At 30.1% G+C, this 13,394-nt stretch overlaps 1 protein-coding gene across 3 annotated transcripts; it reads left to right on the top strand.

Annotated features, from left to right (window-relative positions):
- The first annotated feature begins 9,867 nt into the window (after window positions 1-9,867).
- On the top strand, window positions 9,868-12,965 carry LOC118049904 (uncharacterized). 3 transcript variants are annotated; one of them, XM_073407613.1, is made up of 3 exons: window positions 9,868-10,050; window positions 10,148-10,210; window positions 11,451-12,965. In XM_073407613.1, the coding sequence occupies exon 3, from the start codon at window positions 11,560-11,562 to the stop codon at window positions 12,631-12,633; it is 1,074 nt and encodes a 357-aa protein (XP_073263714.1). In that variant the 5' UTR covers window positions 9,868-10,050; window positions 10,148-10,210; window positions 11,451-11,559; the 3' UTR covers window positions 12,634-12,965. The 3 variants fall into 3 exon arrangements, with proteins under 3 accessions (XP_073263714.1, XP_034915965.1, XP_034915963.1); XM_035060074.2 differs by lacking the exons at window positions 9,868-10,050; window positions 10,148-10,210 and adding an exon at window positions 11,206-11,358; XM_035060072.2 differs by lacking the exons at window positions 9,868-10,050; window positions 10,148-10,210 and having other exon boundaries at window positions 11,209-12,965.
- Window positions 12,966-13,394: the final 429 nt, after the last annotated feature.

The raw sequence follows: 13,394 nt of genomic DNA, 5'->3' as shown, positions 1-13,394 counted from the left end.
TGTTGTCATTTTAGTATTTATAAAAAAAATATCATCTTAAATATTTATTTTGAGTCAAAAGATGTTTTTATTGTCATTCATATTGTATTTGAATTCTCCAAGACAATCGAATTACATCAAGTCAATTCTCACATGGATTAAAAAAAATACTAAAAAAATATTAACAATGCCCATGCATATTTTTACATTAAAGTTTTTTTTATCCAACCTGCAGTATATTGCGGATCAATGATCTAGTAAAAAACTAAAAGTAAATGGTGTTTTACTGTAGCAATTCCAACATTTATTTTATTTTTCTATTATTTTAAAAGTTAATTTTAGATCTTACTTGTCTTTATCAACACATATATTCTTCATTTTATTTTATTATATATAAGCATTAGTCTTTTGATTCACAATTATATTTTATACTTGATGTCAAGAAACACATTAATAATACCTACACATTTATATTTTTTTGCACTTTAAAAAAAATATTTGATCCACAACGAGTCCAGTTGAATATAAATTTTAACATTTTCTTTTCATTTATTACCCATATGGTTCTTGATTTTTTTTTTAATTAAATGCATGTTTATGTTTTTTTATTTATAATTAGGATATTATTTTGTAAAAAAATTGAAAAAGCCTACATATTCAATTTGTTTTCAAAAAAAACTATTAGATCGCGGGTCAAATAGCTAATATTTATTAAACTCAATTTTATTCAGTAAATTGATCTGTGAAATTCGAATGAAGCTTAAGTTTCTAGTTGAATTGGAAAGGTTAAATTTTCAATACCTTATTTTTAGATGAGGAATGTCTTATTTAAGGAGTTGACACCTGATATTATGATCACTAGGAATCCTAACTAGTCAATAAAGATATTATGGTGCATGACTGACTACGCAAAAAGAAAAATATTATCACTCCTTAAGAATCTCACTTGAGATAGGTTGAATAATTGATTTTGTTTTAAATTACTAAGAGTTTGCTGGAATATGTTATCGATGCTCTACTTTCAATATTTCTGATTTTGACGTCGGTGAATATTCGACTAAGGATACTTCAAACTCTAGTGTTGATAAATATTACATAGCAAATATATATAGATGTGTGTGGGGGGGTGGGGCGCGCGCGCCCACACATATATGGAAAAAAAAGATAGGTATGTATCGCATACCAGATTCATATTTCACAATAAAAATCTGCATATCAAATATACAATGAAATCATTGAAAATAAGATGCGAGGAACTCATAAATAAATTAAAGAAGATTCCAAATTTTTTATGGAGTTTTTTGATATCTAGAAAAGCTTATTTGGCTAGATATCAAAATAAAATAGAGTGGAATAAAAGAGATAAAGTATAACGGTGTGTTTTGCCAAACACAATCTTGACCCAATACAAATTGGGCCTACTGGGCTGAGGCCTAAACCTAGTATCCACTATTTTCTATTTTTTTGGGGGCTGGCCCATCTGGTCCAATTTTGTCATCGGCTGGGCAGCAGTGCACGCACAGCCACCTTAGATAGTGTTTGGGAACGCAGTTAAAACTATGTTCTCAAAAAATTTAAAAGTTTTTTTTTTTGCTAAAATTTAATACGATTTGTACTTTTTAAATCGTTTTGATGTGCTGATATCAGAAATAATTTTTAAAAAATAAAAAAATATTATTGACATTATTTTAATATGAAAAGTTATTTGAAAATAAACTGCTGCCGTACGGTTAAATACGCTTTAAACTTGCATATAAACAGTACAATTACAATTTTTAAGGAGAGGGAAATAAAGAACTTACCTGGTCGCTGATGACGAAGTCGAAGACGATGGCGATGAAGGCGTGAGGTTACTGGTTGAAAAGTAACTCTCTCCTCTGCTTCTTCTTGTTTTTCACTTTCTCGGGTCGCCTGTTCTCTCTCTGTATTCGTCTCTCTGTTTTTTTTGTTCACTTCTCCTCTGTCCAGTCTCTCTGTTCTCTCTGTGCTGTTCTTCTTCTTCTTTTTTCTGTGTTTTCGTGTGATCTTTCTTGATCCCATGTTCTCTACTTGTGTGTTTTTTGGTTTCCTGGTCTTTCTCTCTGTGTTCGTTCGTCTGGTTTTCTCCCCTGTTTCCCTCTGGTTTTTCTGCTCGTCCGTCCTGTCTTTCTTTTTTTACCCCCTTGTCATGGCCTTTCTCTGGCTTTTATAAATCCAGAGAATACCATGCGTTCATGCCTTGGTAACGGCATGCATCGTGGGGCAGCTGGCAGGCGAATCGTTTCTTCATCTTCCTGCTGAATCGGTTTTCTCTGGGGTCATGAAGATGGTGATGAACAGTGGTTTTAGAAACGGCGCCGTTGTGTTCCTCAACTGATATGGCTAATTTCAATTTCTGAAATATATCAATTGGACCCTTATTCATGGAAAATCTCTCTTTTTTTTAATTTTGCCCCTGGATTAATTGCATTTGGACCTTTGTATTTTAGCACCATTTACAAAACAGTCCTTAGTTTCTAAATTATTCAATGCAATCCTTAATTAAATTAATTTCAAGTTAAATTAAGTCCTCAAACTTATCAATTATTCAATCAAGCTCTTGATTTCATTAATTAAACCATTTCAAAGTTTAATTAAGTCTCCAAGCTTATCAATTATTTTAATTTCTAAAATTGACTTTTAAATTTGTAGTTACCTCCTTATTAGTCCTTAAACTTTTAATTTGTATTGTTTTGACCCAATTCTCAAATTATTTTTGATTCATTCATTTATTATTGTTTATTTATTTATTTATTTAATTTAAAAATTAGGTTACGACAAACAAATATAATCTTCACTCTGTTTTATTATATGCAAGCATTGATCTTTTGATTCACAATTATATTTTATACTTAATATTAAGAAACATGTTAATAATACCTACATATTTATTTTTTTACGTTACAAGAAAAATTATTAGATCTATAGTGAGTCAAGTCAGATGAAAGCGTTAATATTATTTTTTTCATTTATTACCCACATGACTCTTGATTTTTTTAATTAAATACATTTATATGTTTTTTTTATTTATAATTATGACATTACTTTGTAAAAAAGATTGAAAAAAACTTGTATATTCATTTTTTTTACCAAAAAAAACTATCAAATTGTGGGTCAAATAGCTAATTTTTATTAAACTCGGTTTAATTTAGTAAATTGATCTAGAAAATTCAAGGTTTAAAATCTGAATCAAGCTTAAGTTTCTAGTTGAATTGGAGAAGATATTTATTCAACTAAAGTTATTTGGCCCACTCAAGTTTTTAGCAACTTGGTCGACTTAATCAAAAACGACTAGGTCAATATCTTATAAAAAACAAAACACCATTATTTTAATAAAAATAATTGATGTAAATTGATTCGATAACCGGTAAATAGATCAAATCTTTTAGTTGAAGGGTCAACCAAGATTTATTTTAATTTTCATTAAAGAATAAAAACGACATTGTTTTGACAAAAAAAAAAGTAAAATAGTTGAGGATCAAGTTTTACCTCAAGTCAATTTGGTTTCTTATTCGAATTATTGGTTCAATTCCTTAACTTGTTTTTTTAGCCTCGATTATTTCAATCCCGTATCAATCAAGTTCCAAATCAACTAGCCCAGTCAATTTCATCTTCATTAGGGACAATCCAACAACTCGGACTCTTCTTCTTCTCAATCACCAAATTAGTTCTAATAACTATTTTATTAACTAGCAAATGAGGTTGCAATGGACAAAGCCACACACATAAAATTAGAAGAACGAAAAGAAGCCAAATGGAATTGAAAGGGTGACCCAAATAGATTAGAGAATTGTGCTTCGCTGGTCAATCGTGTTTCCCTGGTTTTGGCTTTGGCTTTGATGATGACAGAGAGTGCTTAAATAATGAACTCCCCATTTCCTTTTTAGGCCTTTTGCTCCTCCTGAAGCTTCGTTTCTTGTTGTTGTCGTTACCATTTTAAATTCATCGGTGGGAATTTACTTGGACATAGGCCTGGAGACAGAAATTTTCTGTAGAGGGCTGCGATTAGGAAAATTTATATAGAGGGGCTAAACTTAAATTTTACTAATTTTAAATTTTAAATTTTAAATTGTTTGAGAGTAGCTATAACCTATTATATTGTATGTTTGGAGTGACTTTCGACCATAGTTATTAAAAACGGTTTAGGAGTTGAACTGGCTAAGAAGTTGGTCTCAAGTTATATAAGTTAATTTGGATTAACTTAAAAAAAATAAAAATAAAAAATATATTTGAGATTTTTAATATTTTACATGAAAAAATTTTTGAAACAATACATATGGATATAAACTATAAAAAAACAAAATGTGAGATGTATAATATAGTTATCACATATCAAAATATCAAGGAACAATCCATGTAAATATAAACTATATAAAAAATTGAAGTGTAGTATATTTATTTCACATAAAAATTTAAATAGCCAAGTATAATTATGCTAAGTTGATAAATTAAAAAACAATATATGTGAATGTAAACTATATATATTTATCTTACATTAAAAAAAAAATCAACTTTTATGGATGTAGATTATATAAAAAAAAATGTAAGCCTATGAATTAATTTTATATTTTTTAAATTTATTAAACAAATGTTAAAAAATAGATCTTGTCCAAGTTTAACCGAGCCAATTACAAGCCTAGATTTTACTTATTTAAAACCTAGCCAAGATTTCAAGTCACCCGGGTCAACATTTTTGAGTGGGCCAAGCATAACTATGCTTTTGACACAAATCAATTTTAATAGATTATGATTTTTAATTATGATCTCTTTCTTGTAACTAAAAGACAACTCATATTAGTGTTACACTTTTTTATTGGAAAAAATATTAATTTTTATTTTTTACATTTTGAATATTTATCACTTTACACTCGATCTATTTATATCTTTATTTTTGTTTGTTTTTTTTATAATTTTTTTTTTATATATTTTTTTTGAAAGATTATTTTACCATAGTTTTTGAAAGATTATTTTCCTACAAAGATCAAGAAAATAATATTTTATTGTAGCACTTACAATATTTTTTATATTTTTGCTACTTTAAAAATTAGCTTGAGATCTTGTATGTTTTTATTGACGCATATAATTTTTACTATGTTTTTATTATATATAAGTATTGACTTTGATTCATGGTTATATTTTTTATTCGATATCAAAAAACACGCTAATAATATCTACACATTAATTCTTTTGAGTTAGAAAAAAATTATTCGACTTACAGCGAGATGAAATGAATAGACACATTAATAATTTTTTTTTTTGTATTTATTGTTACTAATGATTATCAATATATTTAATTAAATACATGTATAAACTTTTTGATTTATAATTAGAATTAAAAAAAAAACACATTTGAAAAGCTTGCATATTTATTTTTTTGCTAAAAATATTATCTTACCTCAAATAACTAGTTTATATACTAAAAAAATGATATTTTTTTTTTATAGAAATAGTATAATTATAATTTTTTTTCAATTGTTTTTATTGTAGCGGTACTATAGCAATTAAATTATTGCGTACTGCTGGATCTACATTGATGGCATGGTCGTGCTTTCACAGCTGGAAGCAAGCCTTTTACAGTCAATGTCAGTTCCGAATCGAGGACGGAATTGAAAAATAATCTAAGTCGCTGCATTATCGAATCAACATATGTGGATTGTTAAATTAAGTATTTTTTATTAAATGGCTCAACCAAATTATTAAAACCCTGTTCATGTCAATTGGGTTTAATCAAATTAATATTTTTTTTTTCAATTTAACTGAAAAATTTATGTTAAATCAAGTTTTATATACTAAAATTTTACGAACTGATTTTATCGAGTTTGATCAAATTTAATTAATTTTTAAGTTTTAATTTAATTTGATATATTAAATATATATTGAATTATAAAATTATAAGATTTAAGATTCAACTCGTTTATTTAAAAATATTGATCCGTACTGTAGCCTGATAACCATCATCAAACAGATGGAGGCAAACCAAACATATTAATGGAGCATTGGGCCACTGGGCCCAGGATGATAATTTGGTCCGATTTGCCAGAGAAAAAAACAAACCCGATTTTTATCATACCTGGCTACTGGCTAGGACACGCCAGGGTAGTCTCATTTTCTAGACTAGCAATAAACATTTTTTTTTTTAAAAAAAGAAAATTACCAGTGCAATTAACTAAAATTAATAAATATTTATTATATGACAATAATAAATGATAAGGCGGTGATATACTTTCAATATCATTAAAATTCTCAAGGAGACAACAAACACATGAATAATATTTTCTTAAAAATCCCATATTATTAAGGAAATAAAAATTATGACTTTCAAGAGTCGCTTTCTCATAAATTACTTACGGGTACAGTGACCCTACCACTGTCTTATGCTGATTTTTCGAAAAAATTAATGAGTTAAAAGAATAGAGTGGTAGGACTCAAACTTGCATAAATGGGCTGTTATCTTTGTGTTAGTTTTTTAAAATAATTAATTAGAAAAACGAGGGGGTAGGATTTGAACTTCCATAGATCTTTTGCCGCTTTATATACCTTTTTTTTTTTAATTAATTAAAAGAATAAAGTAATACAATTCAAACTCATAAATATTTATTTATTAAGACTTTAATATCATATAAAAATATCTTAACTCAAAAATCTAAACTCTTAATGAGTTTTTAATAATAATTTTTTATATTAATTTTTAGCAATTATAATATTATTTCTCTTATATAGAAAAATCAGTCAATCGATGACAATGACACTTTAATGTATAATAATAAATATTTAAAACAAATGTTTTAAAAATGAAATAAAAAGAATTCAATCAATAATATCTTCTCTTGCAGTCCATGGTGTTTTCCGATTATTTTTTTATAGTGATTGTAATAAACATATTAAAAAAAAAGGATTCTCACATCTCCAAATAAATTTAATTAGTGTGTTTGAACATCATCATTCAAACACCTAATCTAAGCCTACTTCATAATAGAATATAGCTAAAAATCGCAAGCTAGAAGCAAGGTCATGGAGAGGGAGGTGACCCGGTCCGTTTGGCCATGCTGATAGCTATCCTAACATGAGAAAAAAAGAAAAGAAAAAAAAGGGGTGGTCCATGGAGTCATTTAAACGACACTGGACTGGCCCTACATGTGAGAGATCATCAATCGATGCCAGCAACGCGTACCAATAATGAGGTTCCTGTGTTTTTCTACTTGAACCGACAAAAAGTTTCGAGACAGCCAGGCCGGCGAACCTGTGTTTTTGTTATGACGTACTTTTAAATTCAAAGCTCCAAATTCCCACCAAGCACAACTGCTTCGGCCGCTCGGCCACCACCGGAAGCTCAACCACCCAACCACCAATGTCCTAAATAACATCGGTCATAATTTAAAGGGGAAAGGACAAATATAGAAACCAACTATTTAGAGCTTTCTCCGTTTTGTGTCCTAGTCTCTGTTCCAAAACCGGCTTGTTATTATATAGTTTGTTTGTTTTTGTGTTTTAAAAAATATATTTTTAAAATATTTAATTTTTTTTATTTTTTTTATTTACTTCAAATTAATATTTTTTAGTGTTTTTAAATTATTTTGATGTGCTGATCTAAAAATATATAGTTTGTTTTGTTTCTGTATTTTAAAAATATTTTTTTAAATTTTTTTATTTACTTCAAATTAATATGTTTTTAGTATTTTTAAATTATTTTGATGTGCTGATATAAAAAATAATTTTTTTAAAAATAAAAAAAACTTCATTGACAAGCATTTTAGCACGAAAAGTTATTTGAAAAACAACCACAACCATACTGCCAAACAAGCTAATGATGTGTGATTTCAAATTTTGGATTAAAAAAATTAATTATTTCTTATTAAAAAGTAAAATCATTTTATATTTTTTATATTTAACTGATTAAACTCTCAAACCAGATGTAAAAGCTATAATCCTAATAAATATTTTCCAATTAAGGTTTTCCCATAATGACACGTTAACGAATTTATCCCCTCGTACATTTAAATGTTTCCTAAAAATCATTGGTTTGTGCCTCTAATATATGAATTTGAATTTGAATTTGAATTTGACCAAACTTGTAAATGTGACCAAGCTATAATCCTACATTGCTTCATAATACCAAATATACATTTAGAATCAATAGATTAAAATTAATCAATCGGTTAAGAGGTCATGTAGAACAGTATAAATCCGATTCTTTTTTAAAAAAGAGTACAAACATCACAAATAAATAAACATGTCTTTTCCATGATGAATGATAAAGTCCAAAAATGCATTGGATCCTGAATATTATATGGTCTTATCTAGTTTTAATTTGCGAGGTAAAAGCCTCATTAATGATTGGAGGCTCGTGATTATGGGCGGAGACTACTTTAATCCTTGCAATCAATGTATATCGCAAACCTTTATAATCATAAAACTTTCCAAGTGGAGCTAACTCATTATTTTGCCTTTGACATGATGTACGAAGTTCTTCCGACAGAAACCCAAGTTATTCGACTCAGTGGATTTATAACCCGGTTTAAGATTTGTTTTATAAATTAAACAGGTTAATTCAAGTAATTTATTAATTTTAAAAAATAATTTTTTTGTCAAAAAAAGATTTTGATTCATCTCTTGAGTTGGTTTAATTAAATTGGGTAGACTTCATGTTAATTTTAAGTCTGTTTGGGAGTGTGACTGCGATCGTTTTTCAAAGTATTTTTCATGCTGAAATGCATCAAAATGATTTTTTTTTATTTTTAAAAAATTATTTTTAAAATCAGCGCATCAAAACGATCTAAAATATATAAAAAAATAATTTAAATAAAAAATTTAAATTTATATAAAACATAATTTGCACTATATTTTGGAATAAATTTTTTATTTTAAAAATTGAGTCAAACTAGAAGCAATAGAATCTTACAGGTATGAACATAATCACCCATACAATGTTGAAATTGCGAGGTCAACTAAGAAAGATATTTGCAATTGTTATAATGTATCTTGTTTATAAAGCAACAATACAACAGTGTCAAGAAATGTGATAACAATTATTTTTAAATTTTTTTAATTAAAAATATATTGAAATAATATTTTTTATTTATAAAAAATAAATTTTGATTTATTTTTTAATTTCTTTTATAAAATATAATTGAAAACGCAACTTCAAGCTACACCCAAATTACACATCTATAATCACAAGAAAAGAGGAAAAAAAATCTAAATTAAAAGAAGTAGGGTCATGCTGTATAACAAATTACGTGGCGATGCTAGTGACGTGTCAATAATGAATCCTAATTGTATTTTCATCCATATGATTACGACAGCATCTTTCGTTAAATACATGTATATCGAAGTCAATACTGCTTCCAGCTAAATTTGTCTTCATATAATTTTTAATTTTCAATTATAATAACATTTTGAAACTTTTCTATTTTCTTATCATCTATTATTTAATTTTTTTTTAAATAAAAAAATATTTTTATTTTTTTATTTTTTTAATATGTTAATATTAAAAATTAAAAAATATATATATTAAAAATTATTTTTAATATCAAAATTTAAATACAAAATGGTTGCACCGCCCGGCTAAACTCTCCTTTAATCACAAAATACAGTTATAGTCACATCTCCCCGTTCTCTAAGCCAAGCCAATGAATACGACAAGCTAAACGGGACGAGAATTTGGTAAAAAACGACAGAAGAGAGGGAAATCAGAAAGGGCAAAACAGTAAAGTGACCACACACTCCAAGCCAGCCACAAAATCTCCCCCCAAACAAAGGGGATCCCACCACAAGATCCTACGTATCCTCTCCACCACGAGACTCGCTCTCCTTCTCTTCCCAGCTCTCCTTCTCCTCCCACCCCCACCCCCACCCCACCCCCACCCCCACCGTCTCTCTTTTTCTCTCTTTCAGACATTTTCACACAAATTAAAATTAAAAAGAGAGAAAAAGCGACAGAAAAATGATTTAAAAAATAAATAAAATCGAGAAAGTGAAATCTCACATGGCAACAGACAGAGAAAGAAAGAAAGGAAAGAGAGAAGGGCCATTGTTTTAGACTTTTCTGCGCTGGTGTGTGTGATCTTATCTGTTTCCTTATTTTTTATTTTTATGAGAAATATATTTTTTGTCTTAAATGCTGGAATCATTGAAACTCTCTTTTTTGCAGCAAACTGCTTCTTCTGCTTCATCGTATATCAGAGATCGACGGCCATAACCCAACGTATGTAAGGTATCCAATGCTGTTCCAGTTTCCTTCTTTATAATAATAAATTAATAATAATAATAATAATGTATAAATCCCAGTCTTGCTAAAAGAATTTATGATGTTCAAGCACGAATTATCAATGTTTACGGCATAAAAAAAATCGATTAAGAAAAAATTATTTATCCTTGTAAGAGAGATTATTAGGAAGAGAGAAAATCACATTCTGAGTGCTAAGAATCTTTTTATTTAATTCATCCATTTCCCTTCTAAATTATATATATTAATATTGATATGACAACTTAAATATTATAAATTTTTTATAAATATTAATAATTATAATTTTAGTACCATATAAATTCGTATGAGTTTAAACTTTTTTTCATTTTGATTTTCTATCCGTATGTATTATCATTGTTATTAAATACGATTTAGGCTAGCAATTTAATTTGATTATTATTTTTAATTTAAATTAAATTAATTGAAAACTACTTTATCATAATAAATTTACTTGTGATGTAATCACATAAAACTCATCTAGGTTTAAAAAAATAAAATAAAGCATGACTAAAAGTCTTAAGCCATGACACGAGCCGGACTAGATGAACTTTACTTGAAGCACGGTACATCACATCACAGGAAAACACATAAAATATATGTATGTTTTTGATTTAGAAAAAATATTAAGAGGGTGTTTAATATTGCAGTAATAATTATTTTTTAAATTAATTTTTGTTTTAGTATATATTAAAATAATATATTTTTATATTTTTTAAAATTTACTTTTGATACCAAAATATTAAAATAATTTAAAAATATAAAAGAATTAATTATTTTTATAAAAAACGCTACCACCATAAAAACAAACATAAATTAAATTAATATTCTTTAGTATTTTTTTTATAATTTTAATAAATTAGTATAACAAATAAATAAAAATATCCATTTTTTTAATCTTAAAGCTATTTTAAAAATTATTACGTGTCACGGTCTCAATCACCTCTGCAAAACTTCTTTATTCTATCATTCCCGATAAATCGTGCACAGAAACCAAAACAAAAGATGTTTCTAATCCTTGAATTCTTCTTTAAAGGAACTACACTATAATTTATACTATGTTTTTTTTTTTTTTTTTAATTCAGTCAAACACTGCTCCTGCACATACACGGATTGGGGTATTTTTCTTGATTTAATTGTCTCAGGAGCTGTTCTTGTTTGTCATTTCTAGTATCCTTAAAATTTGTAACTGATTTTTGATGGAGGGTAGGTGCAGCAATGGCGGCGGCGGCGGCGATGACGGCAGTCGCAAGAGAATAACGCTGTTGGATGCAATTGAAAATAGTAGAGATAGAAGGACCCTTGAGACAATATTTAGCATGGAAAAACAGCCGGGTCAGGCAAATCGGACACTACTGGATATAATCCGAGATGAAGAGAGCGGGTCGTTATTTGGACACAAAGACAAAAAGAGCTGGAAAGCTTTCAGAGACAAGCTCCGTTTGAAGCGTGCCGGTTCTGCTTGGACATCTTCGGTCCATACGCCTGCTTCGGATATCCCCATCCCAGTGGAAAACAGGTTTCGCAATTCTAATATTAATAACGCTTCCTCCAGGACTTTGATGACACGCCGTAATTCGGTGCGTTTCACCACCGTCTCGTCTGTTATATCGTCTGAGTTGGAGGGATCGGATGATAACTCGGGGATGGGTCCGAGCTCGAGGCCGCAAATGACTCGCCGGAGCTCAACTCGGTTTGGTTCAGCTATGCTGCAGGTTCAGTCCGAGTCAACTCATTCTGGTGACCCAGATGTGAACATTCACGCGGTGGAAGATGGCCCACCTTCTCGGGGTTTTAGACCGCAAATCTCGCGGCACAATTCGACTCGGTTCCCGGTTGTCGATTCAACCCAGTCGGATGAGAATGATCTAGATCCGTCGGCACGTGAGGGCACGACACGCCTGGGTACTGCATTGGCAGAGGAGAGACTGTTGTCGGCGAGGGAGGCAGTGGCAGCACAGGAGGCTGCCGAAGCAGCTGCACAGGAGGAAGCTGCAGCTACGGCAGCAGCCGAACAAGAGGCCGAGGAAGGGGCAATGCCCATGCCCGGGAGTACGGAGACGCAGGAGCCGGTGAGGATGTCATTGATGGATTTGTTAGAGGAGACAGATAGGCAGATGGGGTTTGAGGGTTCTAGATATACAATGGGGGATCTTGAGGCATGTGATGATGATGATGATGAAGATGAGGAGGAGGAGGACGGTGGTGTAGAGGGTGACGGTGTTGCTGGTATGGAGTATACTTGCTGCGTGTGCATGGTTAGGCATAAAGGTGCAGCCTTTATTCCTTGTGGGCATACATTTTGCAGGCTGTGTTCAAGAGAGCTTTGGGTTCAAAGGGGTAATTGCCCTCTATGCAACGGTTTCATCTTGGAAATTCTTGATATATTTTGAGGACTCAAGACACATTCATGTAAACATCTTTGCACTTGTCTTGTTGAGTTTGAAATGGGAAGTGAAATACTATATGATTGGTGCTCTCTCGGGTTTCAACAGAAGATTGGAAAACGAGTTGCTGCCATCTTTGGCATTTTGCCCATTTAAGTGTTTTTATATTTTGCAGAAAATAAAAGAAAGATAGAGAAATACAGTCACAGGTTTATGCTGAATTTTTGTGTAAATGGTACTTGTTAGTGTAATCTCTGTTTAACCATAGACACGCATAACAGGATTGAGCTTTGATAATCATCACATTCAAGTAATTAAAGAGTCATTGTCCTTCTCCTTCTCCTTTCTTTCTTTCTTTTTTAAAGTTCTTTCAATTTTTCATATAATTGAAGAGTTCGAGCATCCATAACATTTCCCAGAACGCAACCACCGCAGACAAGCAAGTGCCGCATCTCATAAAGCTTCAAATTGATGCCATCCAAATGTTTAGATTACTTGTAAACTTATTTTATGATTCTCATAAAGCAATGTGGAACAGTCACTTATTTTATGTATTTGTTCATGGAATCTTGCAACTAGATTTCTGGAATGTGTTCATGATCTCTCACTGTTTCTTGCAGATAAAACACAGTTATAAACTTCAGATCACCAAAAAACCCACAGATAAATCCACTTGAGTTGTGGACAGCTTTGGCTTGTTTCATTGCAGCGCAGTGCCATGGCCGTCCTTTGTTTAAGTGAATCTAATGCACCAGAAGAACAGGACT

The sequence above is a fragment of the Populus alba genome, chromosome 2, assembly GCF_005239225.2.
Source record: "Populus alba chromosome 2, ASM523922v2, whole genome shotgun sequence".
Taxonomy (NCBI): domain Eukaryota; kingdom Viridiplantae; phylum Streptophyta; class Magnoliopsida; order Malpighiales; family Salicaceae; genus Populus; species Populus alba.
The sequence above is the reverse complement of the archived record's forward strand: the minus strand, read 5'-3'. Positions and strand labels throughout refer to the sequence as shown.

Excerpts from the sequence above, each read along its gene's own strand:
- LOC118049904 (XM_035060072.2), top strand. The coding sequence starts at position 11,440 with ATGGAGGGTAGGTGCAGCAATGGCGGCGGCGGCGGCGATGACGGCAGT.